At 50.9% G+C, this 27766-nt stretch overlaps 2 protein-coding genes and 1 long non-coding RNA gene across 5 annotated transcripts; 1 reads left to right on the top strand and 2 right to left on the bottom strand.

The window, feature by feature from the left end:
- Nucleotides 1-1389: 1389 nt before the first annotated feature.
- On the top strand, nt 1390-3156 carry CCDC166 (coiled-coil domain containing 166). Its single transcript, XM_025450773.3, has 2 exons — nt 1390-2051; nt 2137-3156. Exons 1-2 carry the CDS (start codon nt 1611-1613, stop codon nt 3004-3006), a joined length of 1311 nt encoding a protein of 436 aa, XP_025306558.3. The 5' UTR covers nt 1390-1610; the 3' UTR covers nt 3007-3156.
- Nucleotides 3157-7089: 3933 nt separating this feature from the next.
- Nucleotides 7090-8144, bottom strand: LOC112662243 (uncharacterized). Of its 2 annotated transcripts, none has more exons than XR_003138294.3 (2): nt 7989-8144; nt 7090-7268 (listed from the first exon to the last, which is right to left on the bottom strand). It is a non-coding gene; the product is annotated as an uncharacterized LOC112662243 (long non-coding RNA). The 2 variants fall into 2 exon arrangements; XR_003138293.3 differs by having other exon boundaries at nt 7878-8005.
- A 6462-nt stretch (nt 8145-14606) lies between these two features.
- On the bottom strand, nt 14607-25878 carry ZNF623 (zinc finger protein 623). 2 transcript variants are annotated; one of them, XM_025450766.3, is made up of 3 exons: nt 25780-25862; nt 20558-20608; nt 14607-18464 (listed from the first exon to the last, which is right to left on the bottom strand). In XM_025450766.3, exon 3 carries the CDS (start codon nt 18368-18370, stop codon nt 16874-16876), a length of 1497 nt encoding a protein of 498 aa, XP_025306551.1. In that variant the 5' UTR covers nt 18371-18464; nt 20558-20608; nt 25780-25862; the 3' UTR covers nt 14607-16873. The 2 variants fall into 2 exon arrangements, with proteins under 2 accessions (XP_025306551.1, XP_025306550.1); XM_025450765.3 differs by lacking the exon at nt 20558-20608 and having other exon boundaries at nt 25780-25878.
- Nucleotides 25879-27766: the final 1888 nt, after the last annotated feature.

Below are 27766 nucleotides of genomic sequence, written 5' to 3'. Positions count from 1 at the left end.
CAAAATCTGGGACAGTGCAGGGCCTCCACAGGGGTGGGTGGGGGGCAGCCTTGGCAGGCTGAGCGCACTGCCAAGTGTCTTCCTCCTAGTGTCTTTCCAGCTCAGCATTCCTGCGAAGAGGTGAAACAGGGTCCCCACTTCCCCTGATCCGTGCAGGTCATGATGCGGAGGGGAGGCAGGGAGGCAGAGGCGGGCAGGGAGTGGATGGCGTGCTGGGCAGGGCTTCCCACGTGGCTGTCGCGTCTAGACTGCAGAACTGGGAAGATGCGAGTCCCGAGAAAACTGGAGGCAGAGAACAAAGCGCTGGCTCAGACCTGTCCTGGGAGGAGGCATCCGGGGGCAGTAAAGCAGAGACAAGTGACCGAGAGATCCGGGAGGCTGGAAAGACTTAAAGGCCTCTCTCCACTGAGTCCCTCACTTCACCCCAGAAATTAAAGGACGGGGCCAATCACAGCCCCGTTGTCTTGAGTGTACATCATATTATTTTTATTTATAAGATAAATATTGTTTTACTAGGAAGAAAATGCCTCTTGTGTTCCTAATTTTAAGAAGCTCTGCCACCAGGCAGGTGTGGTGACCAGAGCGCTTCCAGAGGTGAGGGGATGCCCACAGCTCTGCAGTTGGCCTCCCAAGAGGTCCACACGAGCCTTCCTACTGATGCAGGCTTCCTTAAACGTGTTCCTCCCAAACTGGCAGGTGCACAGTTCGTGCCTCTGCCCACGCGGCAGCAAACGTGGACACACCTGTACAGGAGAGGAACTATGTGATGACAGGCCCCAAGCAGATGTGGCTTCAAGCTGCCGGTCAAAGGAGGTAGAGACCCACGCAGCTGGCGCCCCTGGAAGCTGACCCTGGGCTGGTCAGTGGGATGAGACAGCAGGCGCTCACGTGTGGGCTCAGGAACCCAGAGGGAACCCCAGACAGAGAGGCAGTGGACAAGCGACGGCATCCCAATGGACGGGACCTTAGGGGCACCCTAACCCCCCCAGGGGCCTCCAGGAGTGGAAAGAATCCCAGAGATGCGGGGTTGTGCGGCGCTCTGTCCTGGTAGGGCAGGGGGGACCTTCGCGGGGGAGGCTTGCTCACGGCTGCGGCCCAGGAACTGGGGCACCCTCTAGCACACGGGGGCGATGAAAGGAGTGTCCCCTGGCGGCCAGATGGCGACGGGTCCAGGGCCGGCGCAAGGGGCTTGGGGGCTGCTCCAGCTGGGGCTGGCCCGTGGGCTCCGGGGCCGGTCCAGCGTCCTCCTCGGAAGCCACAATCCTGCGGGGCCGGCGGGACCCCCGCAGGGCACACACGCGGGCGGGACCCGGAGGGAGACAGGAGGGGGGCGGCCGTTGCCCGGGGGATGCGCTGGCCACGCGGGCGGGCCACTGAGTTCTGTCTCCACGGAGACCGTGAGCTAAGGTGAGCCCCCCACCCCCCCGGCGACGCCGAGGCCTGGAGAGGGCCCAAGATTAAGGTCGGACGATGCCCTGGCCCCTGCCTGGCCCCAACCCCCGGGGGCCACCTCCCCCCACCTCGCAGCCCGCAGGCCCACGCCGCTAGAATATTCGGATATTCGGGCCGGAGCAAGGGAAGGGCTCGGCTGGGGCCGCGGGCCGCAGCCCATGGCGCCCAAGAAGCAGCGCGGGGCCAGCGTGGGGCGCCGGCCGGGCGCGGGGGGGGACGGCGCTGAGCCGCCGCTGTCGGAGCGCGCGCAGTACCTGCAGCGCGAGGACACGCTGCTCTCGGAGGAGCTGGGCGCCTGCCAGGCGCGCGTGGACCAGGTGCTGCGGGACAACGCCTTCCTGGACGCCGAGGCGCTGCGCCTGCGCGAGGAGAACCGGCTCCACGCCAGCTACGCGAGCGCGCGCTCCCGCCGCTGCCCCCGCGCCGTGGTGCGGCTGGACGAGCAGCACCGCGCGGACCTGACGCAGCTCCAGGGGCAGCGGGCCGAGCTGGCCTCGCTCTTCCGCGGCCGCGAGGACGGCGTGCGCACGCAGCTGCTGGAGAGGGAGGCGCGCGCAGCGCAGATGGCGCGGCAGGTGCAGGAGCTGCAGCCCTACAAGGCCAGTGGCGCCGCGGCGGTGCCCCGAGGGCGGGGTGGGCACGCGCCGCCCCCCACTCTGACCCGCGCCCCCGCCCCCGCCGCAGGAGCTGCAGCTGGAGCAGTTGGCCCGCATCCGGGCGCTGGAGCGCGAGCTGCTGCACATGCGCGTGGAGCACACGCAGCTGCTTCGCCGCGTGAAAAGGCGTTTCCTGGAGGACAAGGCGGCCTTCGAGCGCGAGGCGCGTCAGCGGGTGCAGTCCCTGGCGCGACGCGCCGAGCGGGAGGCAGCGCGGGCGCTCATCGCGCACACGCAGGCCATCAGGGCGGACAACGGGCGCCTGCGGCAGGAGCTGCTGCGGCTGCTTCGCTGGGCTCAGCTGCTGCACCACACGCGGCGCCAGCTGCTGGAGCAGCGCGAGCAGCTGCGGCGGGAGCACCAGGACACTCGGGACCTGGTGCGCGTGCACGGCTGGCTGCGCCGGGGCCCTGACGGCCCGCCGCTGTGGCAGCCGCCGCCCGCCTCGCATCCCGTGTCCCCCGCCGCCTCCACGGCCCCGTCGCTCGTGGCCTCCCGGGCCCCGTCCCGCGCGGCCTCCCAGATCCTGTCATCGCTCCCGTCGCATGTGGACTCCTGGATCCCATCACGGGCCCCCTTGGGGGCGGGTTCACAGGCTCCATCCCAGCCCTGGAGGAACGTGGGCGCCCGGGTCCCATCCCTGACCCTGTCCCTGACCCCGTCCCGCCCGGGCTCCCTGACCCCATCCCTGACCCCGTCCCACAAGGGCTCCAGGGTCCCGTCATTGACCCCGTCCCACCAGGGTGGCCGGGCCCAGTCCTTGCCCTCGTCGCGCCCGGGCTCCCAGGTCTCTTTGTGGGCCCCTTTAGCTGGTGCCTCACAGAGCAACACTCCTGCTAAGTCGGCCTCGGGATCAGGCTTCTCCTGTCCCCCAGTCCAAGGAGACCGCGGACACTGACGCTGCAGCGGAAGCCGCCCGTGGAGACGTGGAATCGCGCGGGGCCGTGGGGGGCGTGTGAAGGTGAGGGCGCGCGAGCTCAGGTGTTTGGTGCCCGCAGCGTTAATAAAGGTGTGAGCGGCATGGCCCGCTGGCGCTCCCGCCGCAGCAGGTCTGGAGGCACGGCCCCCTCCTTCTCGCTTCGTTTCCAAACGGCAAAGCAGTAGGGTGCGCCGCTCGCCCCGCGTGTCCCTGTACCCCACGACTGACCCCAGGTGCTCCGCACGGGCAGAGGACGTCAGCCACGCGGGGTCTTCCCACCGGGGCTGCCGCGGCTGGCCAGCGGAGCGGGCCTGCCCAAGTGGTGCGAGCAGGGCAGGAGTCCGCTGGCGGGGGGCGCTGGGTGCTGCGGGCTGCAGCCGGGAGGGTTAGCGTCGGGTGGGCTGTGGTCGGGAGGGCCATGGGGTGGGGGTCCGAAGGTCGTGGGAGGTTTTATGCTTAACTTATTGGGGATTTGGAGGTAATTTTTAATTTAATATAATTTCCAGCTTGGAGAAAAGTTGCGGAGTACAGAAACTTCCGCACATGGTTTATCAAGAACCGCGGGCAGTTTGCATTCTGCCTGTGTCTGTGTCTGCATTTTGTTCCTGAACCACTTGAGATTAGGTTCAAGACCCCGGGCCCCTTTGCTTAAAGGACTTAACATCCTTTAGTGTTACTGAGCTCGAGCATGTTCTCCTACTACCCTGGTACAATGATCCAAATCCAGAAGTGTGGTACAGAGAAGACAGTATTGGCCAGGCCACAGGTCACATGCACCTGCTGTCAGCTGTCCCAACAGTGTCCTTTGTGGCTCCACCTCTGGCAGGGCTGCACATTGCATTCAGCTATCAGTCCCAATGTGCCTAGGCTGGCCCGGATGATGTCCCATGGTTGTGGTTTGTATTCACCCACAGCCATACCTAGGGAGGACCAGCAGCTGGGGGGGCGGGGTAGGCCCTGCTGCTCTCATGCCCTCACTCCTGGCCCTAGGGCAGGGACTTCACCCCCACCACAGAGGGAAGGTTTTTAAAAATTCTGGGTCTTTGGCTGCACATTGCCAGCCGGCGTCAGAGAGGCCCAAACAGGAGGTGGCCATGGCTAGAGTGGCTGGTGCCCTTCTGGAGGGAGGGTGCTCCCCAACGGTGGCCTACGGACCAGGGGTCCAAGCAGCCAGTCCTGATGGCTGTTAACCTTAAAAATGAAAGGGCCAGTTATTTGACCAGCAGAAATGGGTTTGTTCAGGAACAGCAGGGAATTGCAGCCCCCAGGCAAGTCAGCTAGGGCAGGAGGCAGGTGAGCCCTGGAACAAAGGAGCTCTACACGCTCAGGCTCCAGGCTCGGGGCAGGGGGAGCTGGGAGGGTCGGCTGTAAAGAGAGCGTCCCTTGGCCTGAGCGGAGCTGGATGCTTAGCGGCTTCTCATTGGCTGGGCTGTAGGCCGGGAGGGAGGAAACCGTCCTTCCCCAGGGGACCTGGAGGGCTGCAGTGACTACTGGCGAGGCCCCAGCTGGCTCTGAGGGGACAGGGATGCAGGGGCTGCAAGAGGTCCCCCTACTGGCTTCCCAGCTTCCCCCGCCTACCCCCCCCACCCCCCCGCTCCTCCAGGTGTCTTCTTTTTTTTTATTTTTTTTTTTAATTTTTATTTATTTATGATAGTCACAGAGAGAGAGAGAGAGGCAGAGACACAGGCAGAGGGAAAAGCAGGCGCCATGCAGGGAGCCCGACGTGGGACTCGATCCCGGGACTCCAGGATCACGCCCTGGGCCGAAGGCAGGCGCCAAACCGCTGCGCCACCCAGGGATCCCTCCCCGGTGTCTTCTGAACCAGGTTTCCTATTATTTTCACAGCTCCCGTGGAAGGGGATGGTCAGGGCAGGGGGAACTGGGACTGGACCCGGGCGTGGTGGAGACAGATCATGGGTTTAAAATGGAGCTTTTAGTCATCAAGGGCAGTGCACACTGAGGGTGAGCCACCCCGGGGAAGTGGGCAGAAGCCCTGGCCTGCCTCATGCAGCGGTATTTGGGGTTCTGTATGCTTTGGCCGCACCCCCCACCGTGAAACTTTGGTTTAAACGTTCTGGTCCTGGGTGGGCAGTGTTCCTAGGTCCCTCCCAGCAGTAAACACAAACACTCTTGGAGGAGTTCAGCATTTCCCTTTAAAAGGAACTAGGGCTCCTTTGAGATTTGGGGAAGGAAATAACACAAAATGTGTTTAGGACATCTTGTGCCAGAAAGCAAGTTTGCTTCCAGAAAGAGACCTTTGCCAGAGGGACAAGGTGACAAAAGTGAAGGGCCCCGAATGGCCAAAAAGCCAACAATTTCATCATCAAAAAGAATAATGTCTGTACTGAACAGAAACATATCAAATATATAAAATGCATAAGTTTAAAATATTATAAAAATCCATTCCATTAGCCATTTGAAAGTTGCTACTACAGTCATCCACTGTTGAAAAAATTGCTGGTTGAAGAATCACATCCTGACTCTCCCCTATGAACTGCATTTCAGGACAAATTGGTGAAGGAAAGTTATGTGTAGAATTCCATCTAGTAAATGCAGAAGAAAGAGTTGGCAATGTCATAATGGCAGTAAAAGCCTATAGGTGGAAGACTGATGAAAATAATGGAAGATTCAGCTGACCCTCTGAACCCATGAGTGACCCTAACTCTGCCAGGAGGGTATTAAGTGCCTCCTGGTATGAAGCCATAGAATCTTGCACAATGCAACCTACAGAGCTTTCCTGATGAGAAACAAACTGATCTAATCAAGCTTCTGAATGTAACTACCAGCATATACAAAATACAGGGGAAAGAGGAACATATTAAAAGATATAGTAGGGATGTAGTTATTCAAATCTTCTATGGGGTAAATGACTTATTCCCCCAAAAAATAAATGGGAAGGGATTTTTTAAAAAGAAGGAACAGAGTTCCTTTAGTTTTGTTATGGATTAACAGACTTAAGATACATTTCCACTAAATGCAACATGTAGACCTTGTTCAAACCCTTATTCTAATTTGAAGTGTTAAAAAAATAATAATACTTTGAAGTGTTAAATCAGGATCCCTGGGTGGCTCAGCGGCTGAACACCTGCCTTTGGCCCAGGGTGTGATCCTGGGGTCTCCGGATCAAATCCCACATCGGGCTCCCTGCATGGAGCCTGCTTCTCCCTCTGTCTGTGTCTCTGCCTCTCTGTGTCTCTTATGAATAAATAAAATCTTTAAAAAAATGAAGTGTTAAATCAAGATAAAGTTTACTGGTACTTATCAGGGTAATAAGCAGTAACATGTCTCACACTTTCTCTTCCCAGGTACTCCTCCTAGCAACTGATACTCTGATACTCTAGTCTTTCTTCTGCCCCGGCACCCTCTGTCCTCAAGACCCTCTAGCTCACTGATTCCCATGAAATAGCTCCCTGAGAGACATCACTCAGACTAAGCATTTGTCAGTTTCTCTCATTTTAGTTTTGTCATTTCTACTTTATTTTAAAGCAATTATTAATTGCATATGAGTTTAGAACTCTTCCTGTAGTTTCTTCCTATAGTAGAGGAAAGTCTAGCTCTCCCCTCTAAATTGAGCAGTGTTTTTCTTTTCTTTTCTTTTCTTTTTCTTTCTTTCTTTCTTTCTTTCTTTCTTTCTTTCTTTCTTTCTTTCTTTCTTTCTTTCTTTCTTCTTTTTTTTTTTTTTAGTGTTCTTCTTTATACCTCTGCCCACAGCCTGTTATTAATGTGGCTGCTTCAGCTTTCTTTTGGTTTGTCTTGCACACCCCTCTGTATGGGTGTCAATTTTATATTTTCAGTGTGTCTCTAGAGGCAGTATAAGTGGTTCTTATTGTTTTAAATCCAGTCCAACAGGGGTGCCTGGGTGGCTCAGTCAGTTAACCATTTGCCTTTGGCTCAGGTCATGATTCTGGGGTCCTGGGATCTAGCCACCAGGCAGGCTCCCTGCTCAGTGAGGAGTCTGCTTGTCCCTCTCCCTCTGCACAACGTCCCCCCTACTGTGTGCTGTTGCTCTCTCTTAAGTAAATTTTAAAGATCATTTGAATAAATGAACACAATCCAACAATCTTTGTCCATTAACTTTCATCTCAATTTATTTGCAGTATTGGTAGCAGTATTTGTAAAATCAGTTTATTTTATACTTTCTGGTTTTTCTTTCTTCATATTTCTCTTGAAGCCCTCCCCCGTTTCATTTGTTTTCCTCCACTTGTGTGGGAATCTCACTCTTCTTCTCTTTCAGTGGTCACCTGAGACATGGAAACGGGGACATTTAAGTCCATCATTCATGAAGATATTAATATATTTACCCTTCTCCTAACCCTCACAGTGCTTTAAATTTCCCTACCTTTCTGGTTTAGAACCTAGTGATAACAAGATTACCCACAAATTACATTGCTACTTTCTTCGGGAAAATTCATCTGCCTGCATACTCATCACTTGAGAGTGATATGCGGTATGTGTTTGTGCTTGAATACTGTTTACTTTAAAACTCCTGCTGGGGTAGCTCTGCTGCTCCCTTCGTCCTCGTACAGCTTTCTGGCTTCTCCGTCTAAACAAGCTGCTACAACTCGGCCCTGGTCTGCCCTATCCAACTGCGGCCCTGAAGGCACCGCGAGGATGGAGAGTGCAAGCCCCCAGGCCCCTGAGGCCTAGCCACGCGGGACACGCAGCAGCGGAGTGTCAGGATGGACCCAAGTGGGCAACTCCAGTCGGGCCTCCCTCAGATTGTAAACGGTCCTCCTCTCCCCCCTCAACACCTGCCCGGGGCTCTGCGGGTCCTGCCCCGAGGCACCGCGGCTCGGCCGGCGGGGACTATGGGGTCTCCCCCATCCCCGCCTGGATCCCGTTCCCAGGACCTTCGGGCCAGTCCGGAGAGTGGGACTTGAAGCTGTGCTCTCTGGGCTCCCCGGAAGAGTCAATGACCCTGTTCAGCTTCCAAATAAAACAGAGAAAGGGGAGCTCCTTACAACGGGCTGTAGGGAGGGGAGGGCCTGCGGGGCGCAGCAGCAGAGGGCCCCGCACCCACGCGGGCCGCGGCGGCTTCCCGGGCGCGCAGCAAGGGGCTAACCCGGAGGCTGCCGTGGGGCGCGGGGGCGCTGAGGGCGGGCCCGGGGCGGCGCGTGGCCGAGTCAGGACGCGGACCCGGGGGCGGGGACCCGCGGGGCCCGGGAGGCTGCCGTTGGGCGTGGAGGGCGCGCGAGCAGCGGTCGGCGGCCAGGGCGGGGCGCCACGCGGGGGGCTCGCGGTCCCGACCTCCGCGGCGGCCCGGGCGCCTCCAGGGGAAGTGCTGCTCCCGCGGCCGGAAGCACCCCCCGCCCCCCCCCGTGCGGAGGCGGGGCTCCGTGGGCGCTGGCTGCCCTCCCCACCCCCCCCCCCCCCCCCCCCCCCGGGCCCTCGACGCCCTGAGACCTTCACGGTTCCTTATTGCGGGTTGTGGTAAAATGCACAAAACTCAGAATTCACTGTCCTAACCATTTTTTAAAACTATTTATTTATTCATGAGAGACCCAGAGAGAGGCGGACACCCAGGCGGAGGGAGGAGCAGGCTCCCTGCCCGGAGCCCGACGCGGGACTCGATCTCGGCACCCCGGGGTCACGCGCTGGGCCCCCCGGGCCCCCCTCGCAACCCCCTGCAGCGGCACACTGCACCAGCACTAGGGACATTCACAGCGTTGGGCACCAAGCTCCAAACGTACGTTTCACACCAAACGTGGGGCTTGAACTCAGGACTCTGGGATCAAGAGTTGGACACCCGGGCGACTGAGCCACCCGGGCACCCCTAGCCGCCAAACTCTTGATCTTGCAAAAGAGGAACCCTGCACCCATAAAACAACCACTTCCCACCCCTGGGTCCCTGGCCACCACCACTCCACTTCTGGTCTTTATAATTCAATGCCTCCTAGTAAGTGGGCTCACGTGGTATTGGTCTCTGCTGCTGGCTTAGTTAACTGGGCTTTTTTTTTTTTTAAATATTTTATTTATTTATTCATGATAGACATAGAGACAGGCAGAGACAAAAGCAAGCTCCGTGCAGGGAGCCTGATGTGGGACTGGATCCTGGGTCTCCAGGATCATGCCCTGGGCCAAAGGCAGGCACTAAACCACTGAGCCACTTGGGGATTCCCTAGTTCACTGGGCTTAAGTCCTCACGATTCTCACATGTCCAAGCACGTGACAGGACTTTTAAGGTTAATATTCCATTGTACGGATAAACTACATTTTGCTTCTCCATTCATCCCTTGAAGGACACTTGGATTGCTTCCGCCTTTTGGCTCTTGTGAGTAACGCTGCCACACACAAGGCTGTGCAAGTATCTCTGCAGAACCCTGCCTTGACTTCTTTTCAGTATTTACCCACAAGTGGAATTGCTGGCTCAAATGGTGACTCTAGTTTTAACTTTTTGAGGACCAGTCACACTGATTTCCAGTGGGGCTGCACCACTTCACGTTCCCACCGACAGCGCACAAGGGACGCCAGTTCTCCACAGCCTCACCAACACTTGCTACTCATTATTCACGGTACCCATCCCAGCAGGTGTGAAGTAGTATCTCATCGGGAGTCTGATATGCTTTTCCCAAGTGATTAATGATACTAAGCAGCTTCTCATGCGCTTATTGACCATTCAAATATCTTCTTTGGAGAGTTCTTTATTGAAGCCCTTTGTCCATTGTCTTTTCTTTTTAAGATTTTATTTATTTATTCATGAGAGACATAGAGAGAGGCAGACACACAGGCAGAGGGAGAAGCAGGCTCCCTGCAGGGAGCCCGACGTAGGACTCGATCCCAGGACCCCGGAATCATGCCCTGAGCCGAAAGCAGGTGCTAAACCGCTGAGCCACCCAGGGATCCCCTTTTGTTCATTTTTGAATTCAGTTTTGCTGTTACCATCTTTAGAAGTCCTTTATATATTCTGGGTATTCATCTTTTTTTTTTTAAAGATTTTATTTATTTATTATTTATTTATTTATTTATTTATTTATTTATGAGATAGAGAGAGAGGCAGAGACACAGGCAGAGGGAGAAGCAGGCTCCATGCAGGGAGCCCGACGTGGGACTCGATCCTGGGTCTCCAGGATCATGCCCTGGGCCAAAGGCAGGCGCTAAACCGCTGAGCCACCCAAGGATCCCCAGTTTTTAATTTTGATGAAGCACCATATCTATTTTTACTTCCATTGCCTATACATTTGGTGTCATATCCAAGAAATCATCACCAGATCCAATGTCGTAAAGCTTTTCCCCTACATTGTCTCCTAGGAGTTTTCTGGCTTTAGCCCTTAAGCTTAGGTCTTTGATTCACTTTCAGTTAGTTTTTATATATGGCGTTAGGTGAGCACCCAACCTTCTCTCGAACATGGGTGCCTGGCTTTCTCAGCACTATTTGTTGAAAACTATCCTTTCCCTACTGAATGGTCTTGGCACCCTTGGTAAAAATCATCTGACTATATGAAAAAGAGTTTATTTCTGAGCTTTACTCTCTTCCAGTGGTCTATGTGTCTGTTTATGCTAGTACCTACTGCCAGCAGATTTTATACCCTCGGAAGCTGGAGATACCTGGCTCAACAGATTGAGTCCATAATACTGTATGATTCCATTTTATATAACATTCTTGATATGACAAAATTATAGAAGCACAGAGAACATTAATGGTTGCTAGCTGAGGAGGGATTGAAGGTGAAGGGAAGTGAATATAAAAGGGTAGTGAGAGATCTTCTGGTAAGCGTATCTTCTGTATCTTGATGACCTCAGTGTCACTCTCCTGGTTGTAATGTTGTACTGCAGTCTTCAAGATGCTGCCAGTGGGGTAGGTGGGGTAAACAGAACACAGAAACTCTGTATTACATCTTACACATGGATGTAAATGTATAATTATCTCAAAAAGTTTAAGAATAGAAATGTGTTGGAGATCCCTGAGTGGCTCAGCGGTTCAGCACCTGCCTTCGGCCCAGGGCGTGATCCTGGAGTCCCAGGATTGAGTTCCGTGTTGGGCTCCCAGCATGGAGCCTGCTTCTCCCTCTGCCTGTGCCTCTGCCTCTCTCTCTCTCTATGCCTATCATGAATAAATAAATAAAATCTTAAAAAAAATAGAAATGTGACAGTGGAGGATGCCTGAACTAATTAAATCAGCCTATGTTCCAGTAGGGCTACCCCAGGGACTGTTAGAACTCTCCAGGTGATGCTGAACCATAGCCAGGGCCAATCTTGTTGCTCTTGGGGCCTCTTGTTTCCTCTGCCTAGAACACAACTGTGGCCATCCTGGTACTTGTCAAACATTGAGGAGCTGGGGAGACCTAGTTCACTATGTGAACCCCTCCTAAAGACTGAGTGGGAGACCCCGAGAAGGATGACCTAGGGTGGACAGTGCTGGCCCAGGAAGAGCAAGGAGGGTGTGTAGATCCCACACAGAAAGTCCAATGCGCCTGGTTGACAGATGAGAACACCTTACTCAGGAGGGCACTGCTCAGGTACGTGGCTTTGGCTCATTCCAAACTTGGTGAGGGGCGGTGGCGTGGTGAGTAACTGGGATCCCAGCAGTCCGGTGCAGGAAGAGACCTCTTAGCCCAAGTCCTGACTAGATGTCCCTATAACCCTGGGCTCTGCAGACACCCAGCCCTGAGCCCTCTTGTCTCACCTGGGACTATGCTCCGCCCAACCTCCCTCTCCTGCTACTGCCCCAGCAACTCGGTCCAAAGCACATGTCCACCAATGCTACACACTGGGGCGCTCCCCACACCCCGGGGCAGGACAAGACTTGGCCTTGGTACCACTCAACCCCACCCACCACCATTCAGAAACTGTAATGGAGGGGTACCTGGTGGGCTCAGTTGGAGGAGTGAGTGACATTTAATCTTGGGATTGTGAGTTTTAGCCCCACATTGGGGGGTAGAGATTACTTAAAAATTAAATCTTTTGGGGATGTGTTTGGCTCTGTCAGCTAAGTGTCTGCCTTTGGCTCGGGGCATAATTCCAGGGTCCTGGGATTGAGCCCCACATCTGGCTCCCTGCTTGGCAGGGAGCCTGCTTCTCCCTCTCCCGTTCCCCCAGCTTGTGTTGTCTCTCTCTGTGTCAAATAAAGTAAATAAAATCTTTTTTTTTAATTATTTTTTTAAAAAGGGAGAAAAGAAACTGTAATGGAAAAGACTCCAAATTTGATGAAAACAATAAATCTAAAAATCAATAAACAAATCCAAAATCAATAAATCAAAAAACAAACAAACAAAATCAATAAATCCCGATCAGTATGAAAACAAAAATAAATCAGGCACATCAACCAAATGGCTGAAAGGCACTGATAAAACTTTAGAAGCACCTAGAAGAGAAAAAGACATTATGAACAGGAGAACAAAAGCAGAGATGATTGCAAAATTTTCATCAGAAATAATGTGAGCCACAAGACAATGGAATATCTTCAAGGTAATGAAAGATAACCTGTTACCCTAAAACTTTATACCCAAGAAAAATATCCTTTGAAACTGAAGACAAAATACAGATATTTTCAGCAGACCAGATCTGAGAGAAACTGTCCTTGGTGTAACAGCAATAAAATAAATGATAAAGCACATCATTCAGGTTGCAGGAAAATGTAAACTTGGACCAGAAATAGCAATTGTGTGGGTAAACGTAAAAACCTGTAACGTTAAAATTTCATTAAAAGATAATTGTTTAGGGATACCTGGGTGGCTCAGTGGCTAAGGCTGAGTGTCTGCCTTCGGCTCAGGGCGTGACTCCTGGGGTCCTGGGATCGAGTCCTGCATTTGGCTCCCCGCATGGAGCCTGCTTCTCCCTCTGCTTGTATCTCTGCCTCTGTGTCTCCCATGAATAAATAAAAATTAAAAATAAAATAAGGGGATCTTGGGTGGCTCAGCGGTTTAGCGCCTGCCTTTGGCCCAGGGAGTGAACCTGGAGTCCCGGGATCGAGTACCGCGTCGGGCTCCCTGCATGGAGCCTGCTTCTCCCACTGCCTGTGTCTCTGCCTATGTGTCTCTCATGAATAAATAAATAAAATATCTTAAATAAAAGAAAATAAACCATATCAATATTAAAAGTAAATATACGGGATCCCTGGGTGGCGCAGCGGTTTGGCGCCTGCCTTTGGCCCAGGGCGCGATCCTGGAGACCCGGGATCGAGTCCCACGTCGGGCTCCCGGTGCATGGAGCCTGCTTCTCCCTCTGCCTGTGTCTCTGCCTCTCTCTCTCTCTCTCTCTGTGACTATCATAAGTAAATAAAAAATTAAAAAAAAAATAAAATAAAAGTAAATATACTAGGGATGCCTGGGTGGCTCAGGGGTTGTCTGTCTTTGGCTCTGGTTGGTCACGATCCTGGGGTCCAGAGGTCGAGTCCCACATTGGGTTCCCTGCAGGGAGCCTGCTTCTCCCTCTGTCTCTCTCTCTCTCTCTCGTGAACAAGAACTTAAAAAAAAAAAAAAAAAAGGACCTAACTGCATCTGTCTCCAAGAAATACACTTTAATTATACTGACATACATAGGTTAAGTAACAATTATATCCTGGAAGCACTAATCATAACTCCAAAACAAATGCATTAATATCAGACACAGTGGATTTCAGGTTTTCTAAAAAACACCAGAGGGGCAACTGGGTGGCTCAGTGACTGAGCGTCTGCCTTTGGCTCAGATCATGATCCTGGAGTCCTGGGATTGAGTCCCACAACAGGCTCCCTGCATGGAGCCTGCTTCCCCCTCTGCCTGTCTTTGCCTCTGTGTAATTTAAAAATCTTTAAAAATGTATTTATAAAACCCCTAGAGATAGTCATTAAAACACCAGCAATTCTAAATGTTTATGTACCCAAAACGAGAGCTGCAAAATGCATAAAAGTTGACATTAAAGGAGGAAAAACTCCATTTTTTAAAAAATATTTATTCATGAAAGACACAGAGAGAGAGAGGCAGAGGGAGAAGCAGGTTCTGTGCAGGGAGCACAAAGTGGCACTCGATCCTGGACAGTGAAATCACACCCTGAGCCAAAGGCAGAGGCTCAACCAGTGAGCCACCCAGGGGCTCCTTAAACTCCACATTTATAATTGAGGAGTTCAACATTCTCTGTGATAGAAAAGTAGAAAGAAAATCAGGAAAGATACAGGAAACCTGAACAAAACCATCAGACAATGTGACCTAAGCGCCATGCATAGAATACTCACACCCAAACAACGGTGTAGCACAAAGGGAACATTTATCAAGATAAGCTACCATCTGGGCCATAAATCAAGTCCTGGATTTAAAAATGTTAGTATACAGAGTATGGTGTCCTATTATATAATGGAATTAAATTAGAAATCAGTAATAAAAATATCTGAAAATTGCCCCAAGTATTTGGAAATTAAACAGACTTCTACATACATAATAGTCAAAGAAAACATCACAAGAAACCAGAAAATACTTTTTCAGGGGCACCTGAGTGGCTCAGTTGGTTACGTGTCTGACTCCTGTTTTCAGCTCAGGTCATGTAAAATGGTACAACCACTATGGAGAATATTTTGGCAATTTATTATAGGTTAAAATCACGTTTATAATCCAAAAATTTAATTCCTAGGCATTAACCCAAGAGAAATAAAGAGGCATGTCCAAATACATATTTTTACACAAATTCTCATAGCAGTTTTATTCATAAGAGCCAAATCTGGAAACCAATTTCTATCAACACAGTGGATGAATAACAAAGGTTTGTCTGTACATCAGAACACTACTCAGCAGATACCCAAACACATCACTACTCAGCAGATACCCAAACACATAACTACTTGGCTGAGTCTTTAAAACATGCCAAAGCAAAAGCCAAGACACACAGAATTACATACTGTATGGGTCCATTTATGTGAGGCCCTACAAGCAACTCTAATCTACACGGACCCAAAGAGGGTACTTGGGACTAGGGTGAGATTAACTGGGAAGGGGCAAAAGGGAATATTATTGGGTGATAAGAATGTTATTTTTCTTTATCCAAATGGTGGTTACACAGATAAATGGTTTCTCAAAACTCTGTACACTTCAAATAGGTGTTTTACTGTATGGAAACTAGATGTCACTGACGTTGATCAAAATGGTCTGGTAATCTCTCTTCTGTATCATTTGAAGCATCTCTAGTAATGAGGAGTTTTCCAGATGTAGTACTGTATGCCCCTGTTTATCACTTACCCCCTGAAGGCTTCTAGTGTTGCTGCAATTTAAAAACGCAAAACATGCCCTCACAGGCAAAAAAAAAAAAAAAAAAAAAAAAACTGGTACATGTCATTTCAAAACTGGTTGTTTTGGTTCATGTTCAGAGGAAAAAAAAAATCAGATGCAGCAACTCAAATTTGTGTAGATCGTTATCTACAGTGAACTACATCTAAAAAGGTGTATGTTGCACCTCCTGGTATCTGCAGATTCCTCTCCCAGGTCATTCTCTTCTCTAGCTGCCACAGCTGTCTCTCAGTTCCAGTGTCACCTCTTCTGTGAAGCTGGCCCAGATCCTCCATACCAGATCAGTCCTGTTCTTACCTATGTTCCTATGCAATGTGGAACCTCTACTTCAGCACTTAACTCTGTGAGGTGATCTTTGTCTTCCCCATCAGACCCAATGATTCCATCTGTTTCTCACGGTTCAGCCCTGGTCCTTCCAGATCAATACATTTTCAGGTAAATGACAAAATGAGCCAGAAAACAGAGGAAGTGACCAGAAGAGATGAAGTCAATCACAGAACTGCTGAGACAGAAAACCTTGAGCGGCACACTGGGACTGGGTGCCCCTTAAGTGGCTTAGAACGATACATAAGCAACCAGGTGAAGACAACACTCCCCAAAAGCAAGTAGATGGTCATGGATGAGTTGTGAAGGCATAAATATGAGGTGTGCTAGTCTTCCACTGGGTTACTCGTTACAACTTCTAAGTTACATACAAGCAGAAGACTACAGGGCTGCAAGAGAAGATATTTCCAGTAAACCAGTAAATCATACTGTTACCAAACAACAAAATCCAAAAATTTAAATGATAGCAGTACAGAATGGACAAAGCAAAAGAGGTACCAATTACACATAGACTTGGGGTGTACTTTCTATTGCCTTGCACTGGATACCAGGGACACATAAACCAATCAGCTATGACCAGGTCCTTAAGAAATTAGTAGTGTAATAATGAAAGAGATAGTAGATAAAAACCTAATCTTTATATACCAAAGTAAGCACCGGAACAGAAGTGCTCACTAGCAACACAAGCACAGAGGAAGGGCAGCTGGCTGAGCCTGACATGATGCCTGAGATGGGTCCTGATTCATCATGAGGAGTTAACCAGGTGTGGAGTGTGGAGCAGAGGGCATTCAAACAAAGAGAAGGAGGCAGGTGCAACTTGGGTAAGTGGGAATGTCAAGCAGTTAGTGTTGCTGCAGCGCCAACCATGTGGCAGGTGGTTAAGCAGTGGGAGATGGAACTCCGGGAAGCAAAATGCCTTTGAGAGCGGGACTGGGAGCTGGGAAATTATCCTAAGGACAAGGGGAACCAATTTGTAGTTTTAAATAACAAACATCTTTCTCCAACCTGCCTTTTTGATAGGCCAAAATTTACCATGTGACATTCTTAAGTACTAAGAATAGATACATAGTTCAGCTTTAAAAAGCATTTTTAACTGGGGTGAATTGTAATTGTGCAATAACACGTAGAAACCTTCTTTGAGACCTAGCCACCCACCCCCAGCATTGTTCCAGCTCAAAGTCCGCTGTCCAGTCATGTGGCTCTCCTGACTTTACACATTCCTTGTGGAAGACAGTAGCCCAGTGCTGCTGTACAGCAGTGACAGCCCACTTCGAAAGCAGCCCTGTCTAGGATATTGGAAAACGCTGACACATCTCACTGAGTTGGAGAATAATTATTTTATGTTATCTGTATGCTCCCCCTGACTTGCAGACTTCTCACCCAAATGTATGGGAGTCTTACTCAAGGGAAGTCCCTCTTGGTGAACACCTTGATTATTTTTAAAGTTTGGGGTCGAGGTGAAATCTTTCCCATACTGACTACATTCATAGAGTTTCTCTTCAGTATGGATTTTCTGGTGTTGAAGAAAGTTTGACCTCTGAATAAAGCCTTTCCCACAGTAACTACACACATAGGGCTTTTCTCCAGTATGAATAATCTGATGTAGTAGCAGCTTGGAGCTCTGAATGAAAGCTTTTCCACAGTCCTTACATTCAAAGGGCCGATCCCCAGTGTGGATTTTCTGATGTTCAGTGAGATGGGCTTTCTGGAGAAAAGCTTTCCCACATTCCTTACATTCATACACTCTCTCTCCAGTGTGGATTTTCTGGTGTCGAATAAGGTACGAACTCAGAAAGAAAGCTTTCCCACATTCATTACATTCATAGAGTTTCTCTCCAGTGTGAATTCTCTGATGCTGGGTAAAGTTTGATGTTTGGCTGAAGCGCTTCCCACACTCATTGCACACATAAGGCCTTTCCCCAGTATGGATCCTCTGATGTTGAATAAGCTTTGAACTCCGAATAAAGGCTTTCCCACATTCGTTACATTCAAAGGGCCTCTCTCCAGTGTGAATCCTCTGATGTTCAATGAGGTCTGAGCGATGCCGGAAGGCCTTCCCACACTCCTTACATTCATACTGTTTCACTTCTGTGTGGATCTGATAATGTCGAATAAGGCTTGAGCTCCTAATGAAGGATTTTCCACACTCATTACACTCATAGGGTCTTTCTCCTGTGTGAATTCTCTGATGGCGAATAAGCAAAGAGCTCTGGCTGAAGCCTTTCCCACATTCCTTGCATTCAAAAGGCCTCTCTCGAGTGTGAACTCGCTGGTGCCGAACCAGGTCAGAGCTGTGATGGAAGGCTCTCCCACACTGCATGCATCGGAATGGCTTTCCTCCTGCATGTGCTCTCTGGTGCTCAGCGAGGTCTGCATAGTGAATGAAGTCCTTCCCACACATGTTGCACACATAGAGTCTTTCTCCAGTGTGAGCTCTCTGATGCTCAGCAAGATGGGAGCTCTGGCTGAAGCTTTTCCCACACTGCTCACATCTGTAATGTTTCTCCCCAGCATGAGAAATCTGATGTCTAACTAGATCAGAATTAAATGTGAAGCTTTTGCCACAAGTCTCACAATGGTGAGCTTCCCCTTCCACAAGATCTCTCTGGAGGAGGAGGAGGTTTGAGCTCAGAACGGGGCCTTCTCCTGATTTACTGCTCGCTCGAGCCGCATCTCCTGCTTGGATTTTCCAATGGGTAACGGTCACTCCCCTGAAACTGCCCTCCTGAGGGGAGCAGCTCCGCAGATTCTGCCTTTCTGGGTTTCCCAAAAGTCCCCCTAATCTGGGTTCAGGGAATGCCCCAGACTCAGAGGCAGGGGGCTCCATCATTGTGAGTGTTTCTGAAATGGTCTTAGGCAAATTTCCATCCTCAGAAATTCAGGCTCCAGAGTCACCTTCTTGTCACAAGTTCCTAGGTTAGAACCTGAAATAAAGGAGATTAAGATCATTTTTTCCCTTCATCAACAGACACGAATCTGCTGGAACAGGTTGGGGATAAAACACATCCAGAGTGTGGAGAGAGGAGCGTTTCCTCTGTCCAGTCTTTACCCCAGTATGCATCTCAGCCACCTACCTCACCCACTTCAGAAGGCTTCTCTGAGGCTCTACCTCAAACACCCACATCCAGGGAAAGAGTGGCTTGGTGGCAGATGGAGAGGGATGTGGCTTGGACTCTATTATAAAATTAACACATATTTCCAAAGAAACACAAATGTACTGCTCTTGCCACCTCTTCATTGTCCTCCTTCCCTTTTACCCAGCTTAGATCCCACGTTCTATGGTACTATGTTTATTTCTGGTTATATATTATAACCATCCTAACTAACTCCAGCCCTTCCTGTATCATCCCTGCATTGGAAAACCCCAAGTTGGGGTAAATTTCACTTGCTTCTGATTCTGTTTCTGCATCCATGCCAACTGTGCTCTACACTTACAACCCCTTGACTAATGGGGCCCTGAGAACTACCAGCAATCTCTATACTTTCCTTATTCTTCTACATGACCACCCTGCTTGTCTTCTCTTTTCAAATGTCCAACACTCCCTCCTTCCTCTCAGCGGATGCTCTTGCTTATCTCAATGAGAAGACAGAAGCAATGAGATGAGAATGTCGCTTTCTTCCTACCCCATCTACCAACCTATCTGTCCATAGCCAGGCCATGCCCTCCCTCCTTATACGGGTTACACTGCCCTTGATCTAATCTAAGGTGAACATCACCTGGGCACTAACACTCACCTCTCTCATCCACTCAACAGCACCAAACCTCTCTTGAACAAGTCTAAAGCTGGAATGTTCATAGTAGCACTATTCATAACCACCAAAATAAACAATAGAGGGATGGGCATATTGAAGAGTACTTCTACCAAGGAGTAACACATAGCAATGAAGAACCGCAACACACAAAAAGCAAAGATGAGTCTCGCAGATGTAGTGCCTCAGCAGGAGCTAGGCACAAAAGAGTTTACGTTGTATGATTCTGTTTACATCAAGTTAAAAAACAGACAAAAGCAATCCATCCATGGTGGAAGAACTGAAACACTGCTGTCCTTTAGGGAGAAGATAAGGACTGGTGGAGGGTGCAGGGTCACTAGGGTACTGGTTATCTATATGGCACTTTGAGCCACACTGGTGTGTCACTGTGGAAAAGCTTGTTTGGTCAGGGGTTATTTAACCTAACAACTGCTGGAGTGCTGGGCCCAGCTCTGCACCACACTGGGAACCACCTGCAGGCAGGACTCTGCCTCCCCACAAGGTCATGCCCCTCCCCCTGACGGCCCACTCTTGGCAGGATGACACACCACAAACACAGCAGCAAAAAACAGCACATGTGTCATCTTACAGCCAAATGTGACTGGGACCCCGTTCAGGGTCACAAAAGGTGTCAGCCAGGCTAAGGTCACATCTGGAAACCTGTTTCCAAACTCATTCAGATGTCAGTAAAAATCAGTTCCCTTCAACCATAGGACTGTCCCTGAGTCCTTGCCAGCTGTCAGTTAGAAGCTGCTCTTGGCTCCTAGGGACACTTCAGAGGGAGTGACTGGGTAACACATGCTCTGTGGTCCCAGCAGGGCATCCTTTCAACATACTTTTATGTGAGACATAACTGGCATAAAGTGCACATATCTTGATAAACTTGTGACATCTGTTTAACCATCACAGGCCAACACAGAACATTTCTGTCGCCAAAAAGGGTCTTCTTCCAAGGGCAACCACCTCTTTTATTATAGATGAATTCTGCTCATTAAAAAAAAATTTCAATTAGAGGCACAGGTTTCTGTGTCTGCTTTTTATTTATCACCTACCCATTTTTTAAAAAGATTATTTATTTGAGAGAAAAAGTGTGCATTGCACACACAGGAGGAGAAGCAGAGGGGGAAGGAGAAGGAGATTCCCAAACTCCATGTTGATCTCACAACCCTGAGATCAGGACTTGAGCCAAAACCAAGTCAGAGGCTTAACCGACTAAGTCGCCCAGGGGCCCCAATGTACCTACTTTTTGTTGAATTATAACACATACCATAAAATGCACCATCCTAAAGTGCTCAATCCAGCGTTTTTCCAAGTATTCCTAAGATTGCAAAACCATCATGATTATTTACTTCCAGAACATTTTCATCACTCCCCCAAATATATATCTGCTTAAACTCAGCATCCCACCTGTGAAAGTCCCCCATGCTGCAGGCACCAGCAGCTCATCCTTTTCGCTGATGCACAGCACACCACTGCATGAATACGTCATGATTTACTTTTCACGAACAACTAAGTTGTCTGTGGTTTGGGGTGTTGATTAAAGCTGCCTGAAACATTCCTGTACTTGTCTTTTGGTAGATGGGGGTCCTTGTTTCTGCTGGGTGTATACCTGCAAGTGACTGCCTTGCTTTAGCAGCCAGCTGGTGGGGATACTTTTGCAAATTCCACTGGGAACCAGTGCAGCTGTGGACAGTGATTCTTCCCCTTGAGTGCGTGTGTCCATACAGTCATTCTGCTTTAGGTGAGTGTTGGAGACAGCATCAGGGAGGCCAGGGCTTGTATGAGTTTAGAGTATGACTGTGTGAAACTGATGGGCACCTGGTGAAGAAAGCCACATCCCATCCAGGGGCCACAGGATGTGGGGCAGAATGGCCAGTGGGTAAACTGTGGCTGACTGAAGACTGCCCAGCATCTCTGCTCCCTCCGAGTGACAGAAACTCCACCTAACATTTGAGTGGGCACATGGCCACCTAGCCTAGAGCCCCCTGAAGTTAGGTGTGACTCTGTGACTGGGATCCAGCCAATGAGATGGGAATGTAATGGATCAATGTGCAGGGCCCTTATCTCCACACCGCCTCTCCCTCCCCATGGTGACACACTGACGAGGCAGAGCAGCCAGGCTCCCATATGGCCTTGAGGGCCAGAGCCAGCTAGTAGGCGAAGCAGACTGAGAAATCAAGTTTTTTGTCAGAAACGCTATTTTGAATCTCTGTTATAGCAATTTGAATAATGCTTAAGTAATGCTAACAGGCTGATTACTCAGGCCAATGCTCCCAGTGATGAGAAAGAAACTGAATCCACACACCAGTAACTAGCAGTAAGGACGAGGAACTGAGCACAAGTGTACTGCAGGCATTTCTGAGCGTATAAGATCTGCTTGCTAATTCATCTGCCAACACAACTCCCTGGAGCAGCGACACAGAACAGATAAGACCTGCCTCCTGGCATTCACTAGGATGGGTTTGTTTGTTTTTTTTTTTTTTTTTTGAGTTAAAGGCTCAATAACTTGATTTTTTAAAAAAATCTTTCTCCTGCTTATAAATATTACCTTAGTTATTTTTATCAAGCTATAAGGTAAATTATGCCAATTGAGAAAACAGAGACAACAGTAAAACTGAAAAAACAAAAATAAAATGATCTTTTCCTCCACCACTAAGATTATCAGTGAACATTTTCTTCTGGTATATTTCCTGCACTCGTATTTTTATGAAATCAGGACTATACCACTCAGTTTTGCATCCTGTGTTACTTTTTGTATCTAATGCTCAGCAATTACAAACATAACATGCCCAATGTAAAAATATTTCAAATAATAAAGAAGTATAGACAATATAGACAAAATTTAGACAATGAGAATCCCCACCAATTCAACAGTTAGCTGTTTCCTCATATGTATTCATTTACACTTTGCTTGAACGAATACAATTATACACATACATTTACTTACATACACACAATTTTCAAAAACAAAAATGGGATCACAGTACACTCATCCATCTGCAACCTTTCCCCCATTTATAATATATCCTGGCATTCCTCAAGTTTACCCACACAGATGTTACCTGGTTCTCTGGACGCCCTCCCCATTTGTAGTCACTGACTCCCTATTCAGGTTAGACACTGGAAGGAACATCCCTGCACCTCTGGTGTCACGAGGAGGAATGTTCCCTGAGGAATGTTCTCTGCCCATTTACCTGACCCTTCCTCCTCCCCAGGGATGGAAGGCGACAGCAGAATGAAAAGTCTGGGCAAATCACAGGCAGACAGCACAGAGCCTCCTCAGAGGGGCGCTCACTCTCCACGTCTACACCCGCAGGCTCAGCGGGCAGGCCCCCGTGGGGCCGCAGCAACGCGTGCTTTGTGTGGGCAGGCGCCGGAGTTGGTTTGAGGCTCTGACCTAGCTTCTGCCCAGAAGTGAGGCAGCAGTTGGCCTGTGCGCCTCACTGCTTCGAAGCTGAGGAGGAGAAGGGGGTGCTAGTTATTAAGGACCCTCGAACCCCAGCAGGCACCGTGCTGAGCGACGGACCCCACGGTCTCTAGCACTCCTCTAAACCTCCTAAGGCGGGTGTTCACACCATTACTTACTCTACAGACGAAACAGAGGCTAAGAGAGACAGTTCCCCAAGGTCACTAGACTAGTGATTTGAACTAAGGTTCAAAGCCAGGTCTACCTCCAGTGCCCATTTCCCCATTGTGGAAGATTTTTTTTCCCTTTCCAAGTGTCACCTGTCACTTTTACAGGATCCTATGGGGTAAGTATTATAAAACTAAGCTGATAATTTAAGCCTTATTTTTCTTAATTTAAAAGGGGGTGGGATGCTGGGTTTTGTTTCGGAAATAATATCTTCTGATTTTTATGTTTAAAGGGCTGTTGAGAGGCACCTGGGTGGCTCAGTGGTGAGCGTCCACCTTCGGCTCAGGGTGTGATCCTGGGGTCCTGGGATCAAGTCCTGCATCAGGCTCCCTGAGGGAAGCCTGCTTCTCCCTCTACCTGTGACTTTGCCTCTTTCTCTGCGTCTCTCATGAATAAATACATAAAATCTTAATAGTAATAAATAATAATAAAAGGACTGTTGTACTCCCTGCAAACAAGTTTGCGTGCGTCTATAAGAAAACAGCTTAAAAGTTGTGTTTTGGGGCACCTGGTGGCTCAGTCAGTGCAGCGTTTGCCTTTGGCTCAGGTCACGATCCCAGTGTCCTGGGATTGAGCCCCACATTGGGCTTCTTGCTCAGGGGGAGCCTGCTGCTCCATCTCTCTCTGACTGCTGCTCCCCCTGCTTATGTTTTCTCTGTCAAGTAAATAAAAAAAATTTTTAAGTATTTTATTTATTTATTTATTTTTTAATCTTTATTTATTTATGATAGTCACAGAGAGAGAGAAAGAGATTGAGATTGAGAGGCAGACATAGGCAGAGGGAGAAGCAGGCTCCATGCACCGGGAGCCCGACGTGGGATTCGATCCCGGGTCTCCAGGATCGCGCCCTGGGCCAAAGGCAGGCGCCAAACCGCTGCGCCACCCAGGGATCCCTATTTTATTTATTTATTCATGAGAGACACACAGAGAGGCAGAGACAAAGCAGAGGGAGAAGCAGGCTCCATGCAGGGAGCCTGATGCGGCACTCGATCCCAGGACTCAGGATCACGTCCTGGACAAAGGCAGGCGCCCAAACGTTGAGCTACCCAGGTGTCCCCTAAATAAAATCTTAAAAAAAAAACCCCACAATGATGTGTCTTTTAACGAGTTTTCATAATTTCCTCCTAACTTTAGAGAGTTACAGCTTGCTTTGAATAACATTTATCTGAAAATCAGTTTCTGCTTAGCTGTTTTTGTTTTTTTTCTTTGGCGAATTCAAGCAAAATTAAACTGATACTCTTTCATTTAAAGAAGCCTAAAGTGAACAAAAGGAAATAAAAATACACCGCATTTGTGATCCCACAACATACTGAGCTACCATGGCCCACACCTTTCTCTTGTAACACCGAATTTGCTGGATGAAATATAACATGAAATTGTGTAAACACATAGTTGATGCTGAGAAAGTTGGGGCGATACTTGATGCTGGAAATGAAGTGCGATCTTAACCTGGAGTGGAACCCTGTGAGCTTTGGGATGGCAAGTGGTGGGGGGGGAGTACCAAAAGCAGGCACTAGGAGCTTTTTCTTATGTGCACTGGTAACGGGATATACAGCTCTGGATGCACAGGTAGGTCCTGGTCACTGTCTGCGGCTTACGGCCTCGAGAAAAGCAGCAGGAAGGTTTCTGAGCTTCACGCTTGGGAATAACTAGAGCGAGGGGCACCTGGGTGAGACAGAACCCAGAGCTCCGGGAGAATCTGCACCTCTGTGCCCGCCCTGCCTCCGTCTTCAACCTGCGATCCTGCCACAGCGAGTGTGAAGGGAACTGAGAAGCTGGTGTGTGTTGGCCACTAGGCAGGGTATCTCGTTTCCCTTTTTCTCATGTTCTCACAATTATCCCGGTTCAGGGAGGTGACCTGCTTAAAGTCAAACCAGCTGCTGGGTGCTTCTCTTCCTCCCTGTCCCACCCCATGGCACTTTGGTTCCTGCTCTCAGGGCTCTAAGGATCTGAACGGCCTTCTCCTCTCCTGAGAAGTCCAGTGTCACCTGCCGGACCGAGGCCGCATGGAGACGCCTGACAGCTCCCTGAGCCGTTTCCGTGGCACTGCCCTGTTGGGTCCGCTATTCCCCGGACCACCCCTTCCTCTGGCTCATGAGGGCCTTCAGCTCTGGCTTCTGCCCACATCATCCCCAAAGCCCTTTCCAGGAGTCAGGAATCCATCGCCATCACTGCAGGAGAGGCTGGAGCGGGGTGTGCAGGCTTGTGAAAAACCACAGCGGGCGCTGCCCCTAAGTCCTCCGTCTCTGCCTCAAGGGAGCTACTGCGGTCACTGCTGGCGATCACACACTGTGGGGATGCTACGTCTCTAACAGGGTCAAAGGTTCCATCTCTGCGGACAGGGCGCAAGGTACCAGCTGAAGCCATCTCAGATCCTCGGTGGGCAAAAAGACACGTCGCTCGTCGGGCCCGGGCTCCGGGGAAGAGACGCGCTGCAGGGCGGTGAGGAGCCCGCGGCCCGCCTGCAAGCCGGCCTCCAGCCAACAGCCAGGGGACCGCAGGCCCGGGGCCCGACTGCGGCGGACGCAGCCCGGCAGGGCACGGGGGGGTGGGGGGGGGGTGGGGGGCTGTCGGAAAGCGCCGGGCGACGCAGCCCGAGGTCTGAAGGAAGAGCCATGCCTCTGGCTCCCGCACCGCGCCCGCACCCGCACCCGCACGCGGGCATCGGGCTGGCTCTGCCCCTGCGCCCGCGCCACGGGCTCCAACCCGACCCCTCGGCCCGCGCCGTCGGGAGCGCTCCCCGGCTGCCGAGCCAGGAGGCGGGCCCGCAGCGGCCGGGGCCTCCAGGTGGAGGAGGTGCGGGCCGGGCCGCGCCCACGACCCCCGCCCGCCCGGGCCCGACACCAGCCACTCACCGGCACGCCCGCGGCGAAGCCACCGCCGCCGACAAAGCCCGCACCGCCGCCCGCACGCCGCGGCCGGAAGTCGGCCGAGGCCCCGCCCCGAGCGCTTCCGGGGCCACTCTAGGCGCCCGGCGCCGGTGGCCTCTCGGTGGTGCAGACTTCCGCCCGCGAGGCCCGCCCCTCGCGGCTGCGGCTGCGGCTGCGGTGCGGCCGGCCGGCCCCCCGAGGCCACGCTGTCGCCCTGGCGCTGGGGCGGGTCCTGGGGTGCAGGAGGGGCGCTCCTGCGTCCCGCCTGCAGGGGGCGCTCAGGGCCCTCCAGAGGCCCTGGAGCCCTGGTCGCGGACGGAGATCTTTGGGAGGAGCCTGCGGAGCGCGGGGAGCCGTCTGCAGCAGCGCTCGTGGGGCACGTGCACCTGTCGTCTCCTCGTGCAGCTGGCCGTGTCCAGTCCCCCGCGTGAACTCGAACCATGCGGTCCCGTGCGTCTGCGCTGCTCTCTGCCCCCGCGGGAGCGAGCGCTGCTTGGTTTCGCAGTGTCCTGCCGCGGATGGTGCAGGAGAGCCGGTCAGGATGCGGCCGGCCTCCCAGGTCCCGGCGGCGATGCCCAGAGACGGGATCAAACGTGCACGTTGTGGTTTAGCACGACTTTGCGGTGACCGCCGTGACTTACACTCCCTCTCCGCGGCTGATAGAATTGGCCTCCCCACCTCTTCACCCACACTTAGAGCCTGACTTTCTGAATTTTGCCAATCCAAGGGGGGAAAGGCAGTAGCCTGGTTCTTATCAAATTCAGGGAGATGTGATTTAGAAACAAACGCAGTTGGTTTTTAATAAATACGTGTGATAAGTAGCTTTGCCTGATGTATCCTCCTGGGTGAGCTCCCCAGTCCAGACGGAACATCACCATCCTCCCCAAGCGGTGCCCTGGGCTCCTCCCGAGCCCTCCAGCTGCTCCACTGAGCACCTCTGCTTCCTAATCAGGCCAAACCTCCATGTTTATTAGTCACTTGCTCTTCTTAAGTCGGCCTGAAATGACCTTGGCTCCCTTTTCCACTGGCTGGTTGTCTTTCCTTGTGATCTGATGCAGGTTTTTAGTCTGGATACAAATCGTTTGCCAGTTATGTATGTTGCAAATGTCTTGCCTTTATCTGCTCACGAGTTACCCGCGCCCTACGCACCCTCCACTACTGCTGGGAATTCAGGCCTGACTTTCCCTTTGTGACATGTGCTCTGTTCCTCCCTGCGTCTCAGGACCCTGACGATGCTGTCTTTTCTCTGAGAGGCTTAACATTTTTACTCTCAATGCTTATAGGTCTTGCAACCATCTGGAATATACCTCTGGATACATGAGATGTTGGAATCTGGATACAATGAGCCAATATCTCCATGAAATGAGTTAAACAACTACCATTTCACACACTGCCTTGTCGTAGAAAAGTGTCTGGAGAAGCACTGGGTTGAAAACAAATGAGTGTTGCAGCAATAGTGAGTGGAGGTGTGTGTGGGTGAACTATGAAGTGCTGGGTCGTGATATATAGGGAGTTACACACAATGCGATTACACATATCAGGTGTGGTCCACAGGGGAGGACTGCAAAGAAACACCCACACATCCTTATTTAAGACTTAGGGGCAGCCTGGATGGCTCAGTGGTTTAGTGCCACCTTCAGCCCAGGGTGTGATCTTGGAGACCCAGGATCAAGTCCCATGTCGGGTTTCCTGCATGGAGCCTGCTTCTCCCTGGCCTGTGTCTGTGCCTCTCAATCTCTGTGTCTCTCATGAATAAATAAAATCTTAAAAAAAAAAAAAAAAAAAAAGACTTAGGCTCCTGGCTGGCATAGTCGCCAGAGTATGGGCCTTGATCTTGGTAATGAGTTCTAGCTCCACATTGGTGGTAGTGAGTATTTAAAATAAAAAAGCCGCGGGGGGGGGGGGCGGGCGCGGGATCCCTGGGTGGCTCAGTGGTGAGTGTCTGCCTTCCGCCTAGGGCGTGATCCTGGAG

Source organism: Canis lupus, chromosome 13 (genome assembly GCF_003254725.2).
Source record: "Canis lupus dingo isolate Sandy chromosome 13, ASM325472v2, whole genome shotgun sequence".
Lineage (NCBI taxonomy): Eukaryota > Metazoa > Chordata > Mammalia > Carnivora > Canidae > Canis > Canis lupus.
Note: the sequence above shows the minus strand (reverse complement) of the source record. Positions and strands in the feature narration are given on the sequence as shown.

Bases quoted from the DNA above. Each gene is read 5' to 3' on its own strand.
- ZNF623 (XM_025450765.3), bottom strand. From the start codon at position 18,370: ATGATGGAGCCCCCTGCCTCTGAGTCTGGGGCATTCCCTGAACCCAGA.
- CCDC166 (XM_025450773.3), top strand. From the start codon at position 1,611: ATGGCGCCCAAGAAGCAGCGCGGGGCCAGCGTGGGGCGCCGGCCGGGC. The intron at 2,052-2,136 runs GCCAGTGGCGCC...CCCCCGCCGCAG, and splicing joins AGGAGCTGCAGCCCTACAAG to GAGCTGCAGCTGGAGCAGTT.